This window comes from Taudactylus pleione, unplaced genomic scaffold, assembly GCF_031769625.1.
Source record: "Taudactylus pleione unplaced genomic scaffold, aTauple2 ptg000959l, whole genome shotgun sequence".
In the NCBI taxonomy this organism is placed as follows: Eukaryota; Metazoa; Chordata; class Amphibia; order Anura; family Myobatrachidae; genus Taudactylus; species Taudactylus pleione.
The window spans coordinates 5,076,735-5,103,639 of record NW_028285360.1 but is presented as its reverse complement, the minus strand read 5'-3'; the positions used below and the strand labels follow the sequence as shown (position 1 = coordinate 5,103,639).

At 48.7% G+C, this 26,905-nt stretch overlaps 1 protein-coding gene across 2 annotated transcripts in view; it reads left to right on the top strand.

Annotated features, from left to right (window-relative positions):
- The first annotated feature begins 6,232 nt into the window (after positions 1-6,232).
- The window catches only part of RPA2 (replication protein A2), a 28,159-nt gene continuing 7,486 nt past the window's right edge, over positions 6,233-26,905 (top strand). The window contains exons 1-6 of one of the 2 annotated variants that reach the window (XM_088459948.1): positions 6,235-6,512; positions 8,731-8,837; positions 17,908-18,009; positions 22,269-22,382; positions 24,781-24,855; positions 25,085-25,198. In XM_088459948.1, the coding sequence (XP_088316074.1) occupies positions 6,497-6,512; positions 8,731-8,837; positions 17,908-18,009; positions 22,269-22,382; positions 24,781-24,855; positions 25,085-25,198 (528 nt within the window). In that variant the 5' untranslated portion in view covers positions 6,235-6,496. Of the gene's footprint in view, positions 6,513-8,730; positions 8,838-17,907; positions 18,010-22,268; positions 22,383-24,780; positions 24,856-25,084; positions 25,199-26,905 lie in introns of both variants that reach the window. The other variant, XM_088459949.1, reaches the window with a different exon arrangement.

The following is a 26,905-nucleotide window of genomic DNA, read 5'->3' as shown; positions in this document are numbered from 1 at the left end:
CGGCGAGGAAGAGGGCCTTGCCCCAGCGTTTTCGGGAGGCATCCGAGCAGCGAGACTTGCAGCCCAGAGCAGTGCCGAGAGGAAGAAGCAGGCAGCAGCAGAGCTCTTCTAGGAAGCACGTGGTCGGAGCTCCCTCTGGTGGCCGGAGAGGTGCAAAGCGGCTGCACGAAAATAAAAGGAGACATCAAGCAGCCAGACGGAGCTTCTAAAATCAAAGGGCGAGGGGGAGTACTTCCCAGCCAGGAGCTTTCGCAAGGGGTGAGTGGATGGCCGGCAATGTCAGATGATGTTCCGGCGGCTACAGAGTCAGATGGCCCCGAGTCGGGAGGGGAAGAGCAGGACTGTTACCTGCGCCCACAACCTTGGATCACCCCCAGCTCTCCCATAGTGCCGGCGAGGCAAATCCCCACATTATATCCAGAACACAGAGACAATTCACCAAGAGGGTCAGAGGGGCAAGCGCAAAGGTTTGAAGACGCAGATGGTGAGCAGGTTGCCACAGCAGGCTCACAGGGGGCATGGGTGTACCTCGCCAATACAGTTATTTCAAAGGGCAGCGCAGCCACCATGTTTCTCCCCGAGAAGCAGGGGGCGGCAGAGTGTGACCCACCGCAGCCAGCGGGAGGGCCAGTTGAGCAGTACCCAATATCAATATCATGTCTCCCCGCAATACCTCTCCCCCCCCGGGAGCAGGCACCATTTCCCATCCCCCCATGGGAGCCTAAGGAGTCAATTATCGCCCGCAAGGTCAGCCCACCAGCAGTGCGCATCACGACAAGGGAGCAGTGCGCAGGACCAAGGCTGCCGATGCTGCGGCAGGCATTCAGACAAGCGTTTAACACAAGGGATGCAGAAGGACGTTCAGCTGTTTGTACAAAGTAGCAGAGACAACCACCGCAGCAGTCCACAGCGGCATGGCAGGGCCGAGCCAGCACAAAGGGAGAAGCACCAGGGAGCACTAGCAGCGGAGCGTATTTACAACAAGGCCGACGGCACACACGACGGGGCTCCTACAGCATCAGGACAGGCGCGCAGCCATGATCCCACCCAGGCGGTTTTTCATGGCACCGCAACCTTCGCCGCGCCCAACAGGACAGCGCAAGGAGAAATCGACACGGTCCACGCCTCATTCAGCGGGACTCCAGTACCAGCGCTGCAGGCCGAACAGGCCGCAACGAATCCAGCCACCGCCATTGCCAGCGGGGCCGACGATCCTGCTCCGCACAGGAAGGGTGAGAACATCAATAGTACTTGCAATGCTCATAATTTGAATGTTAATGCAGGGATTGTGCAGGGTGTTAGCGAAGGCAATAATACTGGCAATTCTCATAACGTAAATGTTTATCCAGGGATTGCGCAGGAGGTTAGTGAGAGCAATAAGGTTTGCGATGCTCACAAGGAAAATGCTAAGGCAGGGGTTACGCAGGATGTCAGCACTGCCATTGTAACATTTACGGGAGTGACTAGCGGTAGCGGTAAGGCAACACACAGGAAGGTAGTTCGTCAGAGTCAGACGAGGACGATGCCTGTAGGGTGTTGAAGGAGCAGCTGAAACTAGCAAGGGCAAACAAGGAAAAAGAGAAGGCGGCCATCCCAGGTGCGGACGCAGTTAGAGACCAGATGGGGCAGGTGCAGCAAAAGAAGTTAGGAGGGTTCCTACAAGAAGGGGTGTCAGTAGGCTGCGTCCTGGGGTCAGTGGCGAGGCACTTGCCAAAGCAAACTAAGGGGATTGTGAAAGGCGCATTTGTGGACATTTGTTCGTTGACGGAGGCGGGCTTGAAGGACAAGGAAAGAGCTGCGGTTAGGGGATGGCAGTCTGAGGCATACAAGACCATTGAGCACTGGCTCAGCGGCATGTTTGCCTACACAGGCTGTTATACAGAGGCCTACCCAGAGGCAGAAGCGGGCTTGCTAAAGTATACAGATTTAATTTATTCTGTGTACAAGGAATACGGAGGATCTGTATGGCGCAGGTACGATGAGGCGTTCAGGCACAAAGTACAGGGGGGGAACGCCCATCGACTTCGGAGTCAGAGATGTGGACAAGTGGCTCAGGGCGCAATCTAGCGGGTTGGTGGAAAAGGGCCCGCCAGGGCAAAAGTCCTGGGCCGGGAGGCCTGGCACGCAGAAGCAGGATCTCAAATGCTGGGCTTTCAATGAGTCGCAGTGCGCATGGGCACAGTGCAAGTTTAAGCACGCCTGCACATTCTGCAGTGCGAACCACTCCGCCAGGGACTGCAGAATAAAAAGGGCTAGTCACGCACAGAAGCTACCCGCAGCGGCAGGGCTTAGCAAAGACAATTAGTTAGGTAAAATTAGATAGGATCCTGGAGTGGCTGTCCAGGTACCCAAAGCTAGATGAAGCTGAGCTGTTAAGGGCGGGGTTTAGGGATGGTTTCAGGATTCCGGTGGCGAGAGCGGTTCCTTCCTCAGTTAGCAGCAGGAATTTGAAATCCATCGCGGAGCAGCCGCTGGTGGTGCAGGGCAAGATTGTAAAGGAACTGGCACTAGGCAGGATGGCGGGTCCGTTCAGCGCCCCACCGGTGCCAGAGTTAGTGATTTCACCTCTCGGGCTGGTCCCGAAGAAGGTGCCGGGAAAATTTAGGCTCATTCAGCACCTATCGTATCCAGAGGGGGCATCAGTGAACGATGCCCTAGACAGGGACCAGTGTTCAGTGCAGTACCAGTCATTTGACAGAGCGGTGCAGATTGTGAAAAGCCAGGGCAGGGGAGCACTCATGGCGAAGCTGGATATTGAATCCGCTTTTAGATTGCTGCCCCTGCATCCCGAGAGCTTCAGACTCATGGGTTTCCGTTACGACGGATATTTTTCCATAGACAAGTGCTTGCCCATGGGTTGCGCTATTTCTTGCGCTGTCTTTGAGGTCTTCAGCTCCTTCTTGCAGTGGTGTTTTCAGGACCGCACAGGTTCCAAGGCCATAGCACATTAGACGACTTCATGCTAGCAGGCCCCCTGAGGTCAGAAGTTTGCGGCCAACTCCTGCAGGAGCTCCAGAGCATGCTAAGGGAATTTGGCGTCCCTATTGCACGAGAAAAGACAGAGGGGCCGAAGACCATAATGGCATATTTGGGCATAGAGATCGATTCAGAGAAACTAGAGTGCAGGCTCCCAGCAGAGAAGGTGGTAAAACTAGGTCGCGAGATCGTTTTTTGCGCAAGGGCAAAAAAGGTCACGCTAGGCCAGATGCAGTCCTTGTTAGGGAGGCTCAACTTTGCATGCCGGGTAATACCCATGGGCAGGATTTTTAAAAGGCGGCTGGAGCAGGCCACGGCAGGTATTAAGAAGAAGCACCATTTTATTCGCATCTCCAAAGACCTCCGAGACGACCTGACAATGTGGGAGGAATTCATCCGGCATTTCAATGGCGTTTGTATCTGGCAAGCGCCAACAGCGGGCAACCATGCGTTGCAATTATTCACAGATGCGGCTGGTGCAATAGGCTTTGGGGCCTACCTGCAGGGTGAATGGTGTGCCCAGCAGTGGCCGGCCAGGTGGGTGGCCACTGGGTTGACCAAGAACCTGGCAGCGTTAGAATTGTTCCCGATAGTGGTAGCAGTGGTCATCTGGGGCCACAGGCTGGCCAACAGACGTATACAATTTTGGTGTGACAATATGGGGGTGGTGCAGATTGTAAACAACCAGCGGGCATCATCTCCACCGGTTATCAGGTTAGTGAGGAGATTAGTGGCGGCCTGCCTGCAGCACAACATTACATTCAGAGCCAAGCATGTGCCAGGGGAGCAGAACGTCATAGCAGACGTGTTGTCTAGACAGAAGTGGAAGGCGTTTAAGGCAGCGGCGCCGCAGGCACAGTTGACAGGTTTAACATGCCCCTCCAATCTTTGGCAGATAGTCGAGCCGATCACGGTCTGAGCACCCTCATTGAGCGGTCCCTGGCACCTAGGACATGGACAGCATACAGAGCCACCTGGGAGAAGTGGCAGCAGTTTGCGAGTGCACAAGGACTAGAGGGTAAGGACCCTCACCAGAAAATGTTGAGATTCCTAGGCAGGCTGAGAAGGGAGAAGTTTTCCAGGGCAAGGGCAAATACGACGTTGGCCGGCATATCATTTTTTGCAAAGTTGACAGGGGAAAGGGACGCGACCAAAGATTTCGTGGTCCGCACAATAATGAAAGGGTGGGCCAGAGCAGAGGGGCGGAGGCCGGACAGTAGGGAACCAGTGACGAGTGAGAGGCTGACAAAACTAGTGAGCATGGTGCCAGGGGTATGCAGAGACGCAGGCGAGGCCACATTATTTAGAACAGCTTTCATCATGGCATTCAGGGGAGCGTTTAGGGTGAGCGAACTGGTGGCAGAGTCCAAAAGTTCTCGCGACTCAGGTCTGCAGAGCACGGACGTGACGCTAGCTGACGACACAGTACTGTGCAAGATACAGAGGTCAAAGACTGACCAAGCCGGCAGGGGCAGATGGGTCCAGTTAAGAGCACAGCCGGACGCAAGGGTATGTCCGGTGACGGCGGTCAGGGAATTTCTGGTTAGTAGACCCAGGGAGGGTGACAATTTTCTCATCCATGCGGATGCATCCCCGCTAACTAGGTTTCAGTTCTCAGCGGTATTTAAGAAATGCGTAGGAAAATTGGGTTGGGATACGTGCAGATTTGGTACCCACTCTTTTAGGATAGGGGCAGCAACCTCAGCGGCCAGCGAGGGGCGTCCAGTGGATGATATCAAGGCATTGGGCAGGTGGAGGTCCAACAGCTACAAGGCGTATATCAGACCTGTAGGAGACAGCGCGGCAGCAAAATGATTAATCGGATATCCCCGTTAACCCCCCCCCACATTTTTTTTTCTGTCCTCGCAGTGCGCAATGGAGGGAGGCGGATATGGATTGTCGGGCACTCCTTTATTTATTGGGCAGCAGCCAGGGCCGCCACCAGGCCCTACGGGAGGCAATTGGGGCTGCTGCCCGAGGTCAGAAAGGTATTCTGGTTTGGGAAGAGGGGAATGAGGTGGTACGAGCTAAGAAGGGCCCTATTGCTCGCGGAGGATGGGGCGGGACGGCCAGACGCGAATGTTCTGCACCTGGGGGGCAATGACCTGGCCAAGGTGAGGTCCCTCGACCTGCTGGCAGCCATGCAGGAAGAGTTGGCATGGATTAAAGACCGCTGGAGTGCGGTGCACATTATCTGGTCTAGTATCATACCTAGGCTGACGTGTTATGGAGCATGGCGCGGGGCGGGGGTGGAGAGAGCCAGGAAAAAGGTGAACGCAGCAGTCAAAAAACTGGTCACCGTGGCGGGGGGTGAGGTCATACAACATGGGGACATAGTGAGCAATAGGGAGTGCATGTACAGGAGGGATGGGGTGCATTTGTCGGATGTCGGCATCGACCTGTTTAACAATGCATTCCAGGAAGCGCTCGAAGCGGTCATACGCCTGTAGTGGCAGGGTGGGGGCTTCGGTTCTGAGGCTGGCCCACAGAACCTCGGGTGGCGGAATGAAGCAGTGCGCAAGGCAGAGGTAAGGGGGGAGCCAGCGGAGGTTTGCAGATTCACCCTCGGCGAATGGCCGCATGCTCGGTTCCAGCTTTGGACGGTTGGGCCGCTGGGGCTGCGTGCCAGGCCAGCATGATATGCACCACAGGGGCGGCTCCCAAAACGTGCGTAGCCTGGGCGCCTACTGGGTAGGCGGGGCACGCCCCGGAAAATAATCTAGTGAAGTGAAGATAGCCTTGCCCACTGCTCATTTTGGTGCCCTGCAGCGTATGCTAATAAGGTTGAAAATAAAGCTGTGGCCAGTTTGGTATCCCAAATTTCCTGTCTCTGAGTTTGATTTATGGGTGGGACAGCTGGGTAGCGGGACACAGGCGGGTCGGCCTCTCCCCCTTACGGACAATGCAATGGCAGTGATGTGAACGATGTGCCAATGGGACGTGTGTGATAGCGGCACATTGCACATCCATCATACAGTCAGATACAGGTACAGTTCTCCCTGTGCTGTCAGGTTGCGTAGGCTCCTTCCCACCGGCATCTCCTCCTGCTGTCTGCAGTGCCAACGACCAGACTCAGGCGAGACGAGCTTTCTCCCCGAGTCACGGGAGCCTATATCAAGCGTCAGTAGGAGGCGCTGTGGTCTGCTGTAATAATACCGGAAGACCAGCTCTTCCCCGGCCCAGCAAAAACAAACGAGCTCCTATAAACTGCGATGAGTAAGAGGAGGGAACTCGCGCACATGACGTGTTTTCCGCCACGCCATGACGTAGTGCACATAACAGAGGCCACACCCAGATACGTGATTCTACGTCACTGCGGCGCCACGAGATGGTATCACGTGATGGTGTTTTCACGTACCGTAGAGCCAGGGAGGTGCTGATTGGCCAGGAGAGGTTCCCGCGCTGTGGCGGGAGACGCTGACTGTAGGCGGTGACTGTTATTATCCTGAAGTGGCTAGCGTGCGCAAGTTTCTGCTGCAAGAAGACAGGTGGCGGCCGCTAAAGCGAGAACCGGGGCAGAATGTGGAACAATCACGGTGAGGGCTGGGCGGTAATTGCTGTATTAATATTAATTCACTATTAATGAACGCAGCTAGATATGATAACCTGCACATGCTCGCCATGTTTCACGCTGCTGCATCCATGGTGGGCTCACTCTGTGCGCCTGCTTTTTTGTGACTCCTCATTAGCGATGGGCATTGGAAGCCTGTTATCCATTCATGTGATGGGTGGCATCTAAACATTTTACGGTATAACCATCAGTGGTTTTAGGGTTGCTGCAAGATCCTATCGTTAGTTGGAGAAAGAACCTGTCTGATGTTGCAACCACGTGACAGCTTTGGCAGTGCCATCCATGTGGGCATAGAGGGGGAATATATTTTTGTAGTGAGCCACCGTGCCTGAAGCGTGGTGAGTGGCCACTTTTGGCCCCCTGTTTGGAATCTTGCCCCTCCCTCTTTTGGTTGCAGGTCATGTGGGTGTGGTGTCAGAGGTCCTTTGCAGCACCCAATTCTAGACTTAACTGGCTTTAGTGTGTGCAGAAGCATTCGGAGCTTCACACATGCACGCACACACACTTCTGAGTATGGATGGCCATTGGTGAGGTTACCATTGATGGTGACACGAACCATTGATGGCAATAAACTGGTTTGGTACCATTGTTGGCTTAGACTAGAAATGGCCATCTGTAGATAACCTATTGATGGTCCCATTGGTGGTTGACATGGGTAGTATGTAACCATCAGCTGTGTACCATTGGTGGTTTCATCCAGAGATGGTTATCTCTGTTTTAATCCTGGCCAGGCAGCTGGCCAATCAGGAAGTGGGTGTGGGTCTTTGTTCTCTTGCACATGTGCGGATGCTGGGCATCTTCTGACATGGGACTTGGGGGAGGAGTCTCAATCTGCATCATGATCCGGCACACTGTGTGTAAGTGCCAGAGCTGGGGGCTGCTGACTGACAACTGAGCCTGTCATGTAAGCTATAGAGCGAGGCGGGCCATCAGCATCTGGAGTCCCTGACACGCTGTATCTGTCTCGCACATAGTCTGCGGAATGCTGAAGGTCTACCTTGCCCTATAGCTGACATGACACTCAGCTGTCAGTCAGCAGCCCTGCACTACCCTCAACTCAGACACTTGCACACAGTGCAGCACTGTGTAATGGGGGAAACCATTGGGCCCACGGCTACCATCGATGGTGGGAAACCATTTATTATCTGCCATCAATGGTAAAACTATTTAACATCGACTGGCAACCATTGATGATTTCTGATCATGGATGGTCTACTTCTGGGTGTCTGCAGCTGCACAGAAGCAGGCAGCTATGGGGTAGGCATTGGAAAACTGCTTCTGATTGTTGGCAACCATTTAATATCTGCAATTTGATGGGAAAAGTACATTCATTGAATTGGGAACATCGATGGTGGCTAACCATTGGCTTCCGATGTCCATCCACCATCATTTTGAACCACTTTGTTTTGTATTTGTGTTGTATCCTACCGGAAGTATGGAAGCACTACTGCTCTTCATTGAGGCTGCAGTTTTCCACAACTTTCATTCATTAGTGCTTTAGGGGCCCATTTATCATCCTGCATTTTAAATGTGAATAGGGTATAATGACGGATGGGGAGACTTATCAAATCTCAGAAAGATCATGTTCCAACCAGTCAGCTTCTGTCATTTTACAGGCTGTGTTACAAAAATGACAGAAGCTGATTGGTTACTATGAGCAAAGTGGAAATTATGATTTTAACACAAATTTAGTTTAATAAAAAAATAAAAAACCTTGCTGAGACACTGGCTCCAATCTGTGTTTGACATTGTCGTGTGTACTGCAAATATTCAGCCGTAGACCTGCACATAGTGTGGGCCAACTGAGAAGTATCTGCAGAACAGTAGCCCATAGGCTACTATGGGCTTACACCATCTTCAGATGGTGTTAGCAGCCAGTCCACGATCTGGAATGAGCTTTGAAAATCTGACACCTTAGCAGATCCATAGAAACCTATGGGGGCTGCTTTTATGCCCGGAAATGGTGGACTGCGGGTTATATCTGCTGCGGTCACTCCTTACATTCTGGGCTTCCTTAATATTTGAAGGTACCGTTCAGGGATATCCCTTCAATATTATTTAACAAATATCGCCCTAAATTCAGAAAACGCAATTAAACTTTAGGTTACATTTCAATGTTCTTTTCAATCTTTGGTCTCAGTTTTCCATTTTTAATGCGTACATTTGTATATTGCTGTCATTAGGTGGTTTTGATGGAGGCTATGGTGGTTCTGCGATGGGAGGAGGTGGATATACGCAGTCACCTGGAGGCTTTGGATCCCCAGCCCCTACCCAAGGGGAAAAGAAGTCTGTACGTATGAACTTTAGGTCTATTTATTTTAGTACAAATCACCCCCCCCCCCAATTAAAATTAAAGGGCGCATGAAGATGAATGCTTATAGTATTTTAGAGCATTTTTTTTCTTGACATAACATTTAAAAATCAAAATGAGGAAATGTTCCTTTTCAATAATAGTGTAAGGTGACTGGGCCCCTGTGATTTGCCACATTAGCAGATTGCCAGGACCTCTGCCAATCCCCCTTTTGCTGCTGTGTTGCTGCAATGACATTCAACACAACTGTTCTAAAGCTAGGTACACACTTTTACAATCCTACTCACCTGTAGATCAAAGCGTACCCTTCCACTACATAACCCTGTCACTAGGCCGCTCACCCCACCCTACTACCTTAGCCAGCTCTTCCTTGACTACTACTTGCCCTTGGGTCCCCATCCACATGCTCATGTCTTCTATCTGTCTCCTCTAGATTTAAAGCCTCCTAGAAGCAGGGCTCTACTCCCTCCTGTTCTCATAGCCCTCTTCTTTAGCACTTCTATGACAGCCTTCACCTTTCCAGCTGTATTGTGCACTGAGAATTGAGATGCTAATTGTTACTTGTGCTCTGTTTATATTTCGGTTATTGGATTGTAATGTTCTGTGTACCATGTGCTGCCTTAGGGGGGCAATCGGGAAGCCGACTGCCTAAATACCGGCAGCCGGCTTCCCGACTGTCTTATCCCGGCAAGGGTGAAATGCCTGGCGTCTATATGTAGACGCCCGCATTCCCCTGACGCCGGGAGACCGGCGCCCGGCATCACGATCGTAGTGATGCTGGGCGCCGCGAGCGGACAGCCGCGGGGGGGGAGGGTTAGGTTTTGGGCTCCCGGGGGGGACTTAGGGTTAGGCACCCCCTCGGAAGGGTTAGGCTAGGGGGAGGGAGGGTTAGGGTTAGGCACACCCGGGGGGGACTTAGGTTTAGGCACCCCCCCGGGGACTTAGGTTTAGGCAGCGGGGAAGGGGGTGGTTAGGGTTAGGCACTTGGGGGGGAAGTTAGGGTTAGGGGGGGTTAGAATAAAAAAAAATAAAATGTAATACTTGAAATACCATTGTTCTTACATTTTTGGTTGATTAGTGGTCAGTTCAATTAGTCACAACTAAGTTGTGGCTATATGGCGCACTTACGGTACCGCCGGAGTCGCAGAGTTTTTGTTCGTAGCCCCATAGGGCTGTTAACGAAAATCCACAAGACCATTCTGTCACAGTGGGTTTGCAGTGCTGTTGGTGTTTTATACACGCCATTACAACAGCAACTCGCTCCTAATTGAATTGACCCTATATAAATGAAGACGCTGTATTGGAACTTCCCTGATACAGATATGTAGTAGAAAGCTGGGCAGCACAGAAGGGGCTTAGCAGAAGTCCCAACTTTATTTATGTTTTGGCATACAGTACATTGAATGGTTGGGCCCACACCAAAGTACTAAAATGGAAAGTTGTCTAACAATTGGCTTGTAAAATGGACACTCTCTGGTATTGCAAGTGGTCAATAGATATTTAAAAACTTTACAAACCTAGAAAAGAATATCTGTCTAAAGTTTAACCCATTTACAGAACACAAGATCTAGAAAGTTGAAATCTGGAACACTGGTATCTTTTAGGTCACAATTGACAAAAAATATTTTCTGTGCCTTGATTAGAGCAGAGGTTTGAGTCAACCTTGTTTCCTTGTTAAAAAAAAAAACAACATGTTCATCCTTGTATGTGATGGTGAAAGGCAGAGTGAGATGTAATGGCTGGCTAGGCTAATCACGTAATCTGTCTTTGTGTTGTAACTCAGCAGTCTGGATGGTATAGAAAAGTTAGTGATCCGCTGAGTGTGAGCTGTATTTATACAAATACATGTTTTGCTACGTGCGGCAAAATATAGTTTAATATCTCGGTTAAACGTAGACATACAAGTCAGTGGACAGCTCAGTTGAATGCTATAATTCTCCTGTTGTGTCTCCTCATGAATGGACTTTGAAGGTTGAAGGCCCCTATCATGCTGCTGTGCACCCTCTGTGCCACAACTCTGCAACGGATCCCTATTGGAAGCACCCATGACATTAATTACATGGAAGCATTGACATATGTACAAATGCATTGTAAATAAAGCAGTAATATAACATTTTTATATTAAACTTATCCAATGCATGTATAAACTCATGGTTATATAGCAAAATGGTATAATGAATTTACACGTTCATTGAGGTCTAATACTGTCTTTCTCATGCTTGGTCACAAGTATGACAAGCTGGGACTATAGCTGAAGATATGACGTAATAGAGATGGTCATCGAAAGGGCATAAATGGATTGATGTGATGTATAATGTAAGCGTCACTTGTTCACCATTCGATGATCTTAACCATAGATGGTGTGTGTGTGCACATTGGACAGAAAGTTTGCGCGTGTGCTATGGACCCCGTGACATTGGGAAACTACCATAAGAACATATCTGGTTGCCAACCATCGGTTTAAGATAGCCGTCCTTATGCTAACTATCTAGTTAACTAGTAAACTATCATTGACTCTAGTAGGAATGATTCTTGCCACATGAGGTTTAAAAGTGGACAGAAAAGATTGTTACAGCAGTTCCTGTCTAACACAATCATCCTACCAGTCTTAATATGTGAATACTAGTACAGGTTGAGTCTCCCATATCCAAATATTACGAAATACAGAATTTCTACTTCAGGGTCCATAGGGTATCCACAGGATACCTTGGGGGGGTATAGGTGTGACGTCAGTCGCAGGGCACCAAAGAGTTAAGCTTTCAGCCTCCCAGGATGCACTAGGTCCCCCTCCTATACCCCGCCCCCGGGCCAAGGCACCCCAGTTTAGTTTGGTGCCCGGCCGGAGTCGGGTGCACCTGTTGGAGTGGGGGCTAGAAGAGCCCCTGAAGCTTTTCTTCATGCAGCTGTGGCTGCACATCTGGATGAACAGCATGGACAGTCAGTCCTGACGTCCATGCTGTCTTCCCTACACCCCGCCGGTACCAGAACGCCGGTACTGATCCGGGGATGCTGGTGGGCGTCTGGGGTCACAGCTAGCGGTGACCCCAGATGCTCCGGACCATGGCCGGATTCAAGGGGGACAGAGGTAAGCAGCGGGGTCCCGCGGTGGGTCCCCGCTGATCACATGGTCCTAAGTCCCCAGGCAGGGGGCTCCCTGGGGACTGGCTGCAGCGTGGAGCCAGGCGACCAACCTGCGCTTCCACTACCCCCTGGGACAGCGGACCGCAGCAGAGCGGTAGCGCTGCGGCGTCCCAGGGGTTAAATGCATGCCAGGGGAGCGCGCCTTCCCTGTCTCACAGCCGGCGCCTCCCCCGCTGCACACAGCCCTCTCTGCACTGTGCTGACTGGTCCTGTGTCAGCGCTCCTCCCCCAGGCCAGCTTCTCTCTGCGGCCATCTTCTCTGCAACGCATGGTGAACGCTGCTGGAAGCCTGGACGGAAGCATCGTGGTCTGGGTCCCCCCGCATACCTCTCCTCCGCTGTGGCTCAGGTCTGTGTATGCAGCGCTGTGTCCTACCAGGCCCTTTGTCTGTGTAGTTGAGTGATCAGCGCTGTTAGTGCAGGAATTGTTATTTCTCTGCATTGTATGTGACTGTGCTAGCGCTGCCTGTAACTTTTCTTCTCAAAACTGTCAGCTTTATTACTGTCCCTGTTCTTTCTGCTAAAGCCCTTGCAGTGCGGTGCTGCAGGGTGGTCTCTCGCCTATTTAATACTTAATTGGTGAGAGAGGTCACATACGTGGTGCCATCATGTCTGAAAGTGATTTTCCCCTCCGGCTACAGTGTATCACGTGCAAAGTACCGTTAGCGGAGGGGGAGGGTAGCGCGGAGGGCCTTTGCCGGCAGTGTTTGTCCATGGCGCGACCTATTACGGTTACAGCACCGGTACAGGAGCCGCCCTGGGCTTGTTTCGCTCAGGCGTTAACAGCTTTAGTGGGCCAGTTAGCTCCGCAGCCCGCGTTTACTCCGATGGGTTTGTCCCAGCAGTCTGTGGTGTCGTCACCCATGCAGGGGTTCCCACGACAATTGGTGGTACCCCACAGTCTCCCTATTTCCCCGCTCCCGGGTTCTCAGGAGCCAGCGTGGGTTAACCCCCTGACGAGTTCTGTACAGCACTTGTCGGATGTGTTGCAAGGGGAGTCTGTGATGCGGCCTCATAAAAGGCCGCTGGCGTCTCTGTCCGCTCCTTATGAGGATGACGAAGGGACGTCTGATGATGGGGAGATTCTGGATCCTTACGATCAGGAACCTCTCCATACTAAGGACGCTGATGCTAAGTCCAAAGTATATATTCCTGGACTTATTCGGGCGGTCCGCACAGCCTTGGTGATTGAGGACGAAGTTCCCTCAGCGGCTAAATCTAAGTATGCCTTTTTCAAAGATGTGAAGGGCGATGCCACAGTCTTTCCTCTTTCGGGTCAGTTGGTGGACCATTTAGAGGAGGCGTGGAAACAACCTGGCAAAAGATACCAGCCGCAGAGACGCCTGGCGGTGGCTTATCCGTTCGCGGATAATTATTTTGCTAAGTGGGAATCCCCTCCACAGGTGGATTCTCACGTGACCCGTCTTGTCCGTAGTGCCACATTGCCGATGCCATCCATGTCCTCCCTTAAGGATGCTACGGACCGCAAGGTAGAAATCTGCCTGAAGTCCGCTTATTCCCTTGCGGGGGGGCAGCACGGCCGGCTATGGCCATTTGCTGGGTTGCCAGAGCGATGGAGCGCTGGGCGGATTCATTAGAGGCTTCTTTTGAATCCGACTGTCCGGCCGAACAGGCGGAGTTGATTGGCAATCTCCGTGATTCGGCCACCTACATCAACGAGGCGGCTCTAGACATTAGTACTCTGGTGTCTAGAATTTCTTCAGCAGCGGTAGCTGCTCGTCGCACCTTGTGGCTGCGATCCTGGAAGGCGGACGCAGATTCCAAGATAGGTCTGGAAGCATTGCCGTTTACCGGAGAAGTTCTCTTCGGTCCGGATCTGGATAAGATTGTGGCCACGCTGGCGGCAGCCAAATCCGCTTGTCGGCCGCTGCTCCTTCTGGTTCTGGACCATCGTCCTTTCGGTCATCTAGGGCCCAGGGCAGGCCCAAACCACAGTCGTTTCCTCGACAGGCTGGTCCTAAGAGATCGGCCAAGCCCCGGAAGCAGGCATGGAGTACCAGACGTCCGGCCCCCAAGCCAGATGACAAGCCTGCGGCCTGACGGTCCGGGCCTCCCTTTGGGGGATCCCAGGGTGGGAGGCCGACTGCTACAGTTCGCCCAGTGTTGGTCAACCACTACGATAGACACTTGGGTTCTGGAGGTGGTTTCCCACGGATACGCCCTCTCCTTCCGGCACAGACCCCCGGCTCGATTCTTCACCACGGGTCTACCATCAGACCGGAACAGGGCTACGGAACTGCGGAAGATATTGCACACTATGCTCCAGGCTGGAGTTATAGTGCCTGTTCCATTCTCCCAGAGGGGCCAGGGTTTCTATTCAAATCTATTTTTGGTACAGAAACCCAATGGGTCATATCGTCCGATTCTCAACCTCAAAGCACTCAACAAGTCTTTGCTGGTCCGGAAGTTTCGGATGGAGACCCTACGGTCCATCATTCTGGAACCTGGGGACTACATGGTGTCATTGGACATACAGGACGCTTACCTGCATGTCCCTATTCTTATGCGCCATCAACAGTTCCTCAGGTTTGCAATCCGCAGCGACCACTTCCAGTTTAGGGCGTTACCTTTTGGCCTGGCGACAGCACCACGTGTTTTCATCAAGGAGATGGCGGTCATGGCGGCTTCTCTGCGGCTGCAGGGAGTCCGCATGTTGCCGTATTTGAACGACCTGTTATTGGTGGCAGGATCTCCAGAGCTCCTGTTACGCCACTTGGACCTAACCATTGCACTGCTGCAACGGCACGGCTGGCTAATCAACTGGCAGAAGTCCACTCTAATCCCGTCTCGGAGGATTCTGCATCTTGGAGCCTTATTGGACTCGGGACAGCAAAGGATCTTCGTGACGGAGGACAAGATCTCTGCTTTACAGTCAAGGGTGCGCAGTTGTCTGCACAGCCGCCGGGCGTCCTTACACTCGGCGATGAGGTTACTGGGCTCCATGGTGTCGGTGTTCGACATGGTGGAATACGCCCAGCTTCACTCCAAACCTCTGCAGCACCTGATCCTGTCCAAGTGGAACGGGCTGCCTCAGTCTCTGAAGTCCCAGACGATTGTGCTCACCCCGGAGGTTCGCCTGTCCCTTGCGTGGTGGTTACAGACGACCCACCTCAACAAGGGACGTCCGTTCTGGGTTCCAAATTGGGTCCTGTTGACAACGGACGCCAGTCTTCGGGGCTGGGGAGCAGTTTCGGGTCCACACTTGTTCCAGGGCAGGTGGACGCCGACAGAAGCGGAGCTTCCAGTAAATATCTTGGAACTCCGTGCGGTATTCAATGCTCTCCAGCAGGCACAGCGGTTTCTCCAGGGTCACCCGGTGCAGGTCCAGTCGGACAACGCTACCACCGTGGCCTACATAAACAGGCAAGGAGGAACTCGCAGTCGGGCGGCTCTCGTAGAGGTGTCTCGGATCCTGATTTGGGCGGAGCGCAATCTTCCGGCCATATCAGCGGTCTTCATCCCGGGAGTGCTCAATTGGGAGGCGGACTTTCTAAGTCACCAGGACGTTCATCCGGGGGAATGGTCCCTGCACCCGGACGTTTTTCAACTACTGGTGGACAGATGGGGTCTTCCAGAGATCGACCTAATGGCGTCCCGGCACAACAACAAGTTGCCGGTGTACGGGTCTCGCACAAGAGACGAAGGGGCGTCTCTGGTGGATGCTCTGTCCGTCCGGTGGACGTTCCGATTCGCATATCTGTTCCCTCCGGTATCCCTTCTTCCACGGGTAATCCGGAAATTCAAACAGGAAGGAGGGACGCTCCTGTTGATAGCTCCCGCGTGGCCCAGACGGCACTGGTTCTCAGACCTTCAGGGTCTGTCCGTGGACAGTCCTCTGCGGTTGCCGCTACGACCAGACCTCTTGTCTCAGGGTCCTTGTCGTCACCCGGACCTGACTCGGCTGTCTTTGACGGCGTGGCTGTTGAGACGGCCATGCTGAGGTCCCGGGGGTTTTCCAGCTCTGTGGTGCGTACCATGTTGCGAGCTCGGAAACCGTCTTCCGCGAGGATATACCATCGCGTGTGGCATACGTTCTTCCAGTGGTGTCGACCGAGAGGTTATGCACTGCGGGAGTTTCGTCTGTCTCGGATTCTCGCCTTCCTGCAAGCGGGACTAGATCATGGGCTTCGCCTTGCTTCTTTGAAGGTACAGGTTTCGGCCCTGTCTGTCTGGTTTCACCGTAGGATTGCTACAATCCCGGATGTGCGCACCTTTATGCAAGGTGTTGTCCGCATTCAGCCGCCCTTTGTTCCACCTGTGGCGCCTTGGGATTTGGCTGTGGTCCTGAGGGCTCTCCAAGGACCGCCGTTTGAACCACTGGGCTCAGTGGATCTTAAATGGCTAACAGCTAAGACTGTTTTCCTTCTGGCTATTGCTTCGGCCAGACGTGTTTCTGAGTTAGGGGCTCTTTCTTGTAGACCCCCTTTCTTGGTTTTTCATGGGAACAGGGCAGTGCTCTGCACTCGGCCCGAGTTTCTTCCCAAAGTTGTTTCCCAGTTTCATATTAACGAGGAAATCGTTGTTCCGGCCTTTAACTCACCGGGTCTTTCCGTGGGTGAGGCCTCTTTGGATGTTGTGCGGGCCTTAAGGACTTATGTTGTCCGCACTTCTTCGTTTAGGAAGTCGGACGCTTTGTTTGTCCTCTATGGCTTCCGTAAAAAGGGTTGGCCTGCTTCAAAACAAACTTTGGCAGCCTGGATCCGTATGGCTATTTCTGAAGCTTATCTTCATGAAGGCCTGCCAGTTCCTCCTTCTGTGAAGGCTCATTCCACTAGGTCTGTGGGTCCTTCGTGGGCAGCTCGACGTGGTGCCTCTGCAGTCCAGATCTGCAAGGCTGCTACGTGGTCCTCTGTCCATACCTTCGTGAGGTATTACAGGTTTGACACCTTCGCCTCTCAGGATGCTTCCTTCGGGCGGCGGATTCTCCTTTCTGCACAGGAGCGTCCCCACCCTTAAAGGATACTGCTTTGGGACATCCCCAAGGTATCCTGTGGATACCCTATGGACCCTGAAGTAGAAAATATGAGATATGGTAAGAACTTACCCTTGTTATCTCTATTTCTACGAAGTCCATAGGGTTCCACAGGACTCCCGCCCTGTCGCACCTGTGCTGCAGATGGGCTTTGCTCTGGTCACCGGTTTTCCGTCTCCCCCTGGTGAGAATGTGATTCTTGTATGTGTCCAGATCTTTGTTCTCTCTCTTCCTTCTCCTCCTCCGGCCTATGGCTTGGTAACTAACTGAGGTGCCTTGGCCCGGGGGCGGAGTATAGGAGGGGGACCTAGTGCATCCTGGGAGGCTGAAAGCTTAACTCTTTGGTGCCCTGCGACTGACGTCACATCTATACCCCCCCAAGGTATCCTGTGGAACCCTATGGACCCTGAAGTAGAAATAGAGATAACAAGGGTAAGTTCTTACCATATCTCATATTTTTTTTGACATGACCGAGATAATGAAATGATGGTTCAATGTACACAAATTTTGTCTAAGGCACAAATTATTGCACATATTGTATACAATTACCTTCAGGCTGTGTATAAGATGTATATGAAACACAAATAAATTTCACTTCTGTACACAAACTTTGTTTGAGCCGCAAAGTTATTGAAAATATTGTGTACAATTATCTGCAGGCTGTGTGTATAAGGTATATAACACACAAATGCATTCTGTGTGTATATTTGGGTCCTATTCCCAAGATATTTCATTATGGTATTCAATTATTCCAAAATACGGAATATTCCGTTATCCAAAATACCTCTGGTCCCAAGCATTTTGGATATGGGAGACTCAACCTGTATAGTTATAGTTGCATTAATGACAGTGTCACTTCAGTGGCATGATTTTTGTCCACCAGTGATATTCTATGCGTTTTGTTTTTATTGTCCAGAGATCTAGGGCACAGCAAATAGTACCCTGTACAGTATCGCAACTTCTGTCTGCGACCCAAAATGATGAGCTGTTCAGGATTGGAGAGGTTGAGCTTTCTCAGGTGTGTATGACTGTCCTTCTGATTATATAGAAACATTTCTCATATATTCTGAATTTCAAGAACTCTTGCCATTGCAGATATTTAAGGTTTTGTTTTCCTTTTGGTTACAGCCTTAATTATTGTAAATTGATATAAAGTAAACTCTGAAAGTGTTGTGTGAATAGGAACATTGCAATCAATTGAATTTAACTTAAAGGCTGGGTGGCTTAAACCTCTAGGGGTAGATTTACTAAAGTGAGTTTTTAGAAGTGGAGTTGTTGCCCAAAGCTATCAATCAGATTGTACTCAACATTTAACTAGCACCATCTAGAAGATGCAGTGCCTTGCAAAAGTGTACCCCCCCCCCTTGGCTTTTTACCATTTTTGTTACATTACGACCTGTGTTTTTTGTTTTGTTTTTTAATCTAACTTTTATGTGATGGATCTGCACAAAATAGTCTAATTTGGTGAAGTGAAATGAGAAAAATATTTATATATATATAAAAAAGATTCTTTATAAATAAAGTTCTGAAAATTGGCATGTGCATATGTAATCACCCCCTTTGCTATGAAGCCCCTCAAAAGTTCTGGTGCAACCAATTACCTTCAGAAGTCACATAATTAGTGAAATGAAGTCCACCTGTGTGAAATCTAAGTGTCACATGATCTGTCAGTATAAACACACCTTTTCTGAAAGGCCCCAGAGCAAGAGGCATCACACCATGAACACCACTAAGCAAGAGGCATCACACCATGAAGACCAAGGAACTCTCCAAAGAAGCTAGGGACAAAGTTGTTGAGAAGTACAATTCTGGGTTGGGTTATAAAAACATATCCAAATCTTTGATGATCCCCCAGAGCACCACCTAATCCATCATCATCAAATGGAAAGAACATGGTACCACAACAAACCTGCCAAGAGAGGGCTGCCCACCAAAACTAACAGACCGAGCAAGGAGGGCATTAATCATAGAGGCAGCACTGAGACCAAAGGTAACCCTGAAGGAACTGCAGAGTTCCACAGCAGAGACTAGTGCAGTGTTGGCTAACCTTGACACTCCAGCTGTTGTGGAACTATATATCCCAGCATGCCCTGCCATAGTTTTAGCATGCCCTAATAGCAAAACTGTAGCAGTGCATGCTCGGTTATGTAGTTCCATAACAGCTGGAGTGTCAAGGTTAGCCAACACTGGACTAGTGTATCTGTGCATGTGACCACAATAAGCCGTACACTCCATAGAGCTGGGCTTTATGGAAGAGTGGCCAGAAAAAAGCCATTACTTAGTGATAAAAATAAGAAGACACAATTTGAGTTTGTCAATGCATGTGGGTGACTCCCCAAATGTATGGAGGAAGGTGCTCTGGTCAGATGAGACTAAAATGTAACTTTTCGGCCACCAAGGAGAATGCTATGTCTGGCGCAAACCCAACACATTCCATCACCCCAAAAACGCTATCCCTACAGTGAACCATGGTGGGTGGCAGCATCATGCTGTGGGGATGTTTTTCAGCAGCAGGGACTGGGAAACTGATTTGAGTCGAGGGAAAGATGGATGGTGCTAAATACAGGGATATTCATGAGCAAAGCCTGTTTGTCTGCCTGTGATTTGAGACTGGGACGGAGGTTCACCTTCCAGCAGGACAATGACCCGAAGCATACTGCTAAAGCAACACTCGAGTGGTTTAAGAGGAAACCTTTAAATGTGTTGGAATGGCCTAGTCAAAGCCCAGATCTCAATCCAATAGAGAATCTGTGTTCAGACTTGAAGATTGCTGTTCACAAGCGGAAACCATCCAACATGAAGGAGCTGGAGCAGTTTTGCCTTGAGGAATGGACCAAAATACCAGGGGCAAGATGTGGCAAGCTGATAGAGACTTATCCAAAGCGACTTAAAGCTCTAATTGCCACAAAAGGTGGCTCGACAAAGTACTGACTTTAGGGGGGTGAATAGTTATGCATGCTGAAGTTTTCTGTTATGTTGTCCTAAATGTTGTTTGATTCACAATATTAAAAAAAAAAAAAAAAGAGCAACTTCACAGTTGTAGGCAGCAAAACATGAAAATTTCAAAGGGGGGTGGTGGATATTTTTGCAAGGCACTGTATCTAGATTCTGATTGCTGACCATTAAATTTACCCCCTAGAGTGGTATAACAAAGAGCTTTCTTATCTCCTTATGGCAGAACACATTCTTTTTTTAAAGGCATGCAAACTACTGAACATCATTATTATAAACATTAGAAATCAAAGCCAGTGTATTTCTGAAGTGATTTTAAATTGTAGATATTGGTTTGCACGTCTTCAAATTGGGAACTTTCTGTACGTGTGCATGTTTCTGCATTGGTAGCAGAAGTTTCAAATGCCACAGAGTGCCTGTAATAACGAAACCTGGTTGCAGAAAGGAAACTTGAGTAGAATGTATTTCTAGTAACCAGGGACATGCAGTCAGTGTAGACAGAGACTGATATAAAGATGATTAGAATAATACAAAGTAGATATTTATAACTTATAAACATAGTCTTTGTTTATAGTAAACAATTTTATAGTTAATACTCACCAGCTTTGTGGAGCTCCCTGGGACTGCAGGGAGTCGAGAGATGAGGCAGCAAAAGCTGAGCCTCGCTTCTGTATCGTCAGACACTGCTTGCAGAGCTGGGGGCGGTGCCATACCATGGGCAGTAAGCTGCACAGAAAGAGAGCTAAGAGGCATGCCTCTGAATATGGGGACGTGCCTTGAGCACTGATGGACACTTTGGTTGTGTCATTTGACCAGGAAGTGCACTGCAGTGTTTGGAGGTCGAAGCTCAGTCAGCAGAATCAAGAGAAGACAGTGATGCAGGTAGGAGAATCAATGGACACCGAAGCTTAGTGTAGTGAGGGGAGAGTTGGTGAGACAGGCTCTCAGACGCATCTCCAAGTGTTCCTCCCCAGCCATTGGACTCCCTGCACGTCACTGCTAGTTATACCGCTTTTATACTGAAAAGCCGGGTCTGACCCGGAGGTTGAAACAGGGTTCCAATCCGGATCAGACCCGGAATTTCACCATTAAAGACACCCCCCCCCCCCCCCATTAAAGAGTGTTAGCGGGTGCCGTGACCTTCTTACTGCATAGGTCCATGAACTTATCACGGAATCTGTGTTAACTGCCATTAAAAAGGGGCTGAAATTGAATAGACCCAAGCATTAAAGCCTGAGGCTGCCACCGTTTTTCACCCTCATTAAATTAACGGTTAATTGAATTCGTCCAAAATGTGAATAAAAAGAAAATGGGAAAGAAAAATACCCGATTTTGCAGATAAACCAAATGTGAATGATTTGTACCCTGTTTGTAGCTTTTCCGAGATGTGTATAGCAGCAGACTAGAGGTTATACAGATCATTCATTTAAACCACAGATGGTGGTTTTGTTTGTGTTCAACCAATGTGTTCATAGACTTTCATGATTTTTATACCTCAGTAATTAATTCTAAAATAACGGCATTATCTGTACTTGATTACAGATGTGTCAACATACATCTAGCCGCCTTGTGCATTAAACAGCCCTTCTAGTTACGCCATACCATGGTGTGACTTGGTAGCGCAGAACGTCTTTTTTTTATGCAACTTTTTATCTTCAAATACGTCTAATTCGCACAGCAGTGCAAACGGAACACACAGGCAGCTCCAGATTAAAATGATATGCGGCATGCTTATCTTCTGTGTGCAACTGCAGGTGTATCTGCATGTGAAATGCTACTTTGGTTTCACAGCCGCTGACACTGTAACATAGCATTTCGCATGCAGATACAGCCACAGTCTCGCACAGAACAAAGGCATGCCACATATTTTAATCAGCAGAAAATGGTTGTGCGTGTTATTAGCACCACTGTTATATATTTGAGGTTGAATAGACGCGCAAAAAGACTCTAAGCACTACCGTGTTGCATGGCACTCGCGTGTTGTGCAACGCGACTTCTAGCGCACGTAAGATAGATGTATGTGGACACATCTGTAAATGTTGTTTTTCTAATGGTAACCAATGTCTAAAGGGGACTTGTAGCCTACAAGACAGAAGAGGCATCCATTTGTGAGCTGAACTGGTATTCATGAAAATGTAGCTGATGAATTAGTATACTGTGAGGCACTAACTCAGTCATATCACTGGTTACTTACAATTCTGATAGGCTGCATACTTATTTATCAAACAAAATTGGTTCATGTAATGTGAGTAGGTGACAGGTATCCTTGAATGCTGTATAGTGGTTTATTTCTTGCAGTTAAAACATCAATTGTATTTCTTTCAGGTCACAATTGTTGGCATAGTGAGACATGCAGAAAAAGCTCCAACTAACATCTTGTATAAAGTAGATGATATGACTGCAGCGCCGATGGATGTTAGGCAGTGGGTCGACACAGACGTAAGAACTTGTGGTTACATTGTGTTTGATTTTTTTATTAAAAAAAAAAACCCACCAAAAAACACAGTAAAGGAAATGTAAATGGTGCTTGAAAGTACAAATTATTGGGGTCTCTTCATTTATTGTAGTAACAGTTTAAAAAACACTTTATTAGACGATGCGCACTAACATTTATTGTGTTTAAGTAATTGCAAAAATTGTAATACACCGATTTGACTATTGTAATTTATATCCAGTGGTTTTTGTTCAGAAATGCTGCTTTCAATTTCTAAACAATTGTTTAACTAAAAAAAATTGCACTTGGAACTTAATTTAGCCTGACATTCTCTATGTAATTGGCATGTCTTGCAGCTTTCTACTACTTTGGGCCATATTCAATTAGGCTGCGAAAAGCCGTTATCCCCGTATTCAATTTTCCCGTCCTTTCGCCAGTGCGGAAAGTCAGTGGTTCGAACCCAGCGATAAAGTATCACCTATGAATAGGTGTGGAAAAAAATTGCATGATTGGGGTTTTAACACACAATTCAATCACTCATCTCTGAGGTAATCTCAGACACGTCTTCCTCATCCAGCATAACGAAATGTACAAAGAGCTTCCACTCGCTGTGACCAGACAAAGAAGTCTATGGCAGTCCAACCACAGGATCAGACACATCGATGTATGAGCTTCACAATAAGCAGCATAGCAGTCTCATTACTTTTCAATCAGCCCTTGTGCTTCTACTCCTCACTCCCCACTAGGGCACCTAACACTTGGTTGCTTACGCCATGTTGCACACGCCCTGTTGCTCATTTGAGTGTTATGATCGCTAATGCAGCAATGTATATGATCCTTAGCCTGTATTGTACTATAAGTCACTGATTTCTTGTTCAATTATTTATGTACTTTGTAAGTCACTGCACAACACTTGTGGTGCCATAGAAATAAACGATACTAATAATAATTTTTGTAGCAAAATGTGCTTTTAATTTTGTTGCAACAGTTTGGAGAAGGCATTTTCCTGTTTCATAATAATGCCCCACCAAAGGATATGTGGTAAGTTTGGTGCTGAAGAATTTAACTGCACAGTTCAAATCTAAATGCCATTGATCACCTTTGGGATGAATTGACAAATTGGAACGCAGCAGTGTCCCAAAATCTAGTGGAAAGTCTTCTGCGTAGTGTAGGTTGTTGTAGCAGCAAATGGACCACCAACTCCATATTAATGACCATGGTTTTGGACTCAGATATTTAATAAGTACACATCACATGGGTGTGCTGATAAGCTGTCAACCTACTCTTGTCCATGTTGTGTATATACCATAAAAAGATTTCCAAGAAATAAAATTAACAATATTTCTTCCATGGAATTACTCATTATTTTGTCTGGCTTGGTAAATGGAGCTGCTGCATACTGTAGGCACCAGTTGCCCTGGAGCATAGTAACAGGGGGCCTCCCAGCCAGTATTCTAACTGGTGTTTAGCAATTTAATGAAAAGAGAAAATGCATGTTGCCAGTGGAGAAGATTGCAGCATTTCAAGTAAAAAGAGAAGACCTTTTTTAACTACCAGATGTTTGCAGGTTCTAAAACTAGAAAGATTAGGTGTATTGGACTCTTTGTAATTTATTAAATGGTTGTCAAAAACCTAAGAAATCAGTTGGACTAAATATGTGGAGGAGATCCTTTTTGATGCACACTGTAAATTCTTGGCTCAATGTCCATGGCAAATATAAGTCTTTGAAACTTGATAAATTAAATTGGAACACATTTCAAAAAAGCAGAAGGCTTCTACAGGCATCTGTTAGAGCCCAAGGTAGTCTTCACATGTGAAAAGATCGCCTATGATATGACTGAATCAATTTCAGAGCCAACTACAGAGTAAGACTTCTATGAAGCCGGTATTTCCTACCTCCTGGATCTGTCAGTATTGCAGCTACACAGTCTAGTTTAACTAAAAGCCTTGCCTTTTATATTTTAGGAGCTGAATCTTTCTTTCTTTAAAAATTCCTCCCCTGAAATCAAGTTCGCTTACTAGTATTGCAATTGAGGGTGCAGCAATGAGCCTATTGACTAGTGAGCCCTAGTACTTTCAGAACTAGGAAGGCGTTTTATTTCATTGTTTCTGGTAAGCAAACCATCAACTTGTCTCTGATGTATGTAAAATGGTTGGTTGAAGGCCAACATTTTAGTATGATTCTGTCCTGCAGGACTATTGTTTTTTTATTCTTATTTTGAGCATGAACTATTGGTTCCTCCTCCCGGACTGTTTGTATCAGCCAGTTGTACAAGCTCAAGTTTTAAATTGTTGCCTATACTGCACTAGAGATTAGGCTCGGTGAAGTTATTACTGCACTGTTAGTGTTAGAAATGTAAATACACATCTGAGTTCAGTGCCATATATTGTTTTTATTTGCAGGAAGCAAGTTGTGAAAATGTAGTGGTGCCTCCTGGAAGCTATGTAAAAGTGTCTGGTCATCTTCGTTCCTTTCAGGTAATGCAAGCACTTGGCATTAGTTAGACAAAAATACCTTTCTAACCTCTCCTGTCTGAAAATTTAATGTTATTTATGTTGTCTAGTGTATTTTAATGGCCTGCCCTGCTAAGTGTTTGCTCCTTTTCCAGACCAATGGTTTAGTTGCTCCAATAAATGTGGAAGTTGGTCATAATTGTCGGTTATTTGATACATATAATTGAATTTTGTTTTTCTCCCTCTTTTGCAGAATAAGAAGAGTGTTGTTGCATTTAAGATTGCACCTATTGAAGACATGAATGAGTTTATATCACATATGTTGGAAGTTGTTCAGGCTCACATGAGTCTTAATGCCCAGAGTCCAGTAAGTTCAGCACAGCAAAAATCATTTAAGTTGTTGTCATATTTTTAGAAGCGGTTGTACCTTTGTAACTCCATATATAAAAGATGCTATGATACTGTGCCTTGTTTAGAAATGGGCGTATAGAAATGGCAATAAGCTTGGTCCGTTAAAGAATATTACCGAAGTGCCCATACTAGCATGGCTTTCTGTGAATTGTTCTGCCTATGGCAGAATTAACTTATTTTAGCATATGTTTCATTAATTGCAGCTGCCATAACAACTGCTAAAAGCCAGCTTTAACATACACTCCTATCAGAATTCCTGAGGGCACTATATGTTTGTAGGTTTTAGGATGGGCATCGGTCACGGTTCGGTTGTTCTGAAGGTATTTTCTTTGTTGTAAAAGCTTTTCTGCACAAAACAGTGCTACGAATTGTGGCCAGTGTGTTGCAAACTAGAGGGTCGGGTGACATCAGTCAGCTCCCTTGCCAAGCACTAACAGGAAACACAGCTGTTCATTGAACGTCTGTAGCCTAGTCTGTGCTAGGCCTTAGATAGGGGAGTAGTCTGAATTTGAATCTACTCCATTAACAAAAAAAAAGTTGGGCTTTCCTCACAGGAAAAGCTGCCTTTAGATGATGGTGACACCTTTTGTAATAGGATAGTTGTGTTCTCAATTGTCTTTAGGATGCTTTCCACCCATTCAAATAGAAGAGCCGCTTTGGGCCTAGTGTCTGTATAAGGCTCAAATGATCTATGCATACTAATAGTATAAGAACTTTGTGTCTTTTCCAAGTTCTCACAACAGCTGCTGAACTGACTTCATGAAAACTGAATCATTTCTACATCAGGGTCCATAGGGTTCCACAGGATACCTTGGGGGTATAGGTAATGACGTCAGGCATCGGGCACCATAGAGTTAAGTTTTCAGCCTCCCATGATGCGTCATGGTCCCTCTCCTATACCCCGAGCCAAGGCGTCTGTTTCGTTGGTGCCCGGCTCTGAGTCGGAGCACATGTTTAGAGGGAGGCTAAGAGTAGCCCCTGAAGTTTTCTTTCAAGGCAGCTGTGGCTGCACATCTGGAAGTACAGCATGGACAGTCACTGCTGACGTCCATGCCGTCTCCCCTACACCCCGCCGGTACCAGAACGCCGGTACTGATCCGGGGATGCTGGTAAGTATCTGGGGTCACGGCTAGCGGTGACCTCAGATGCTTCGGACCATGGCCGGATGCAAGAGGGACAGGTAAGCAGCGGAGGTACCGCGGTGGGTCCCCGCTGAGAACATAGTCCAGAGTCCCCAGGCAGGGGGCTCCCTGGGGACTGGCTGCAGCGTGGAGCCAGGTACTAACCTGCGCTTCCACTATACCCCTGGGACAGCGGGCCGCAGCTGAGCGGCAAGCGCTGCAGCGTCCCAGGGGTTAATGGCATGCCAGGGGAGTGCGCCTTCCCTGTATACAGCTGGCGCCTCCCCCGCTGCACACAGCCCCCTCTGCACCTGCCGATTGGTACTGTGGCAGCGCTTCTCCCTCAGGCCGGCCTCCTCTCTGCTCCTCGGTGGCCATCTTTTGTAGAAGCATGGTGTACACTGCTGGAAGCTGCTGACTGTGGCATCGCGCTTTGGGTCCCCCGGCATACCACTCCTCCGTTGGCTACAGGTCTGTGTATGCAGCGCTGTGTCCTACCAGACTGTCTGTGTAGTTGAGAAACAGCACTGATAGTGCAGGGA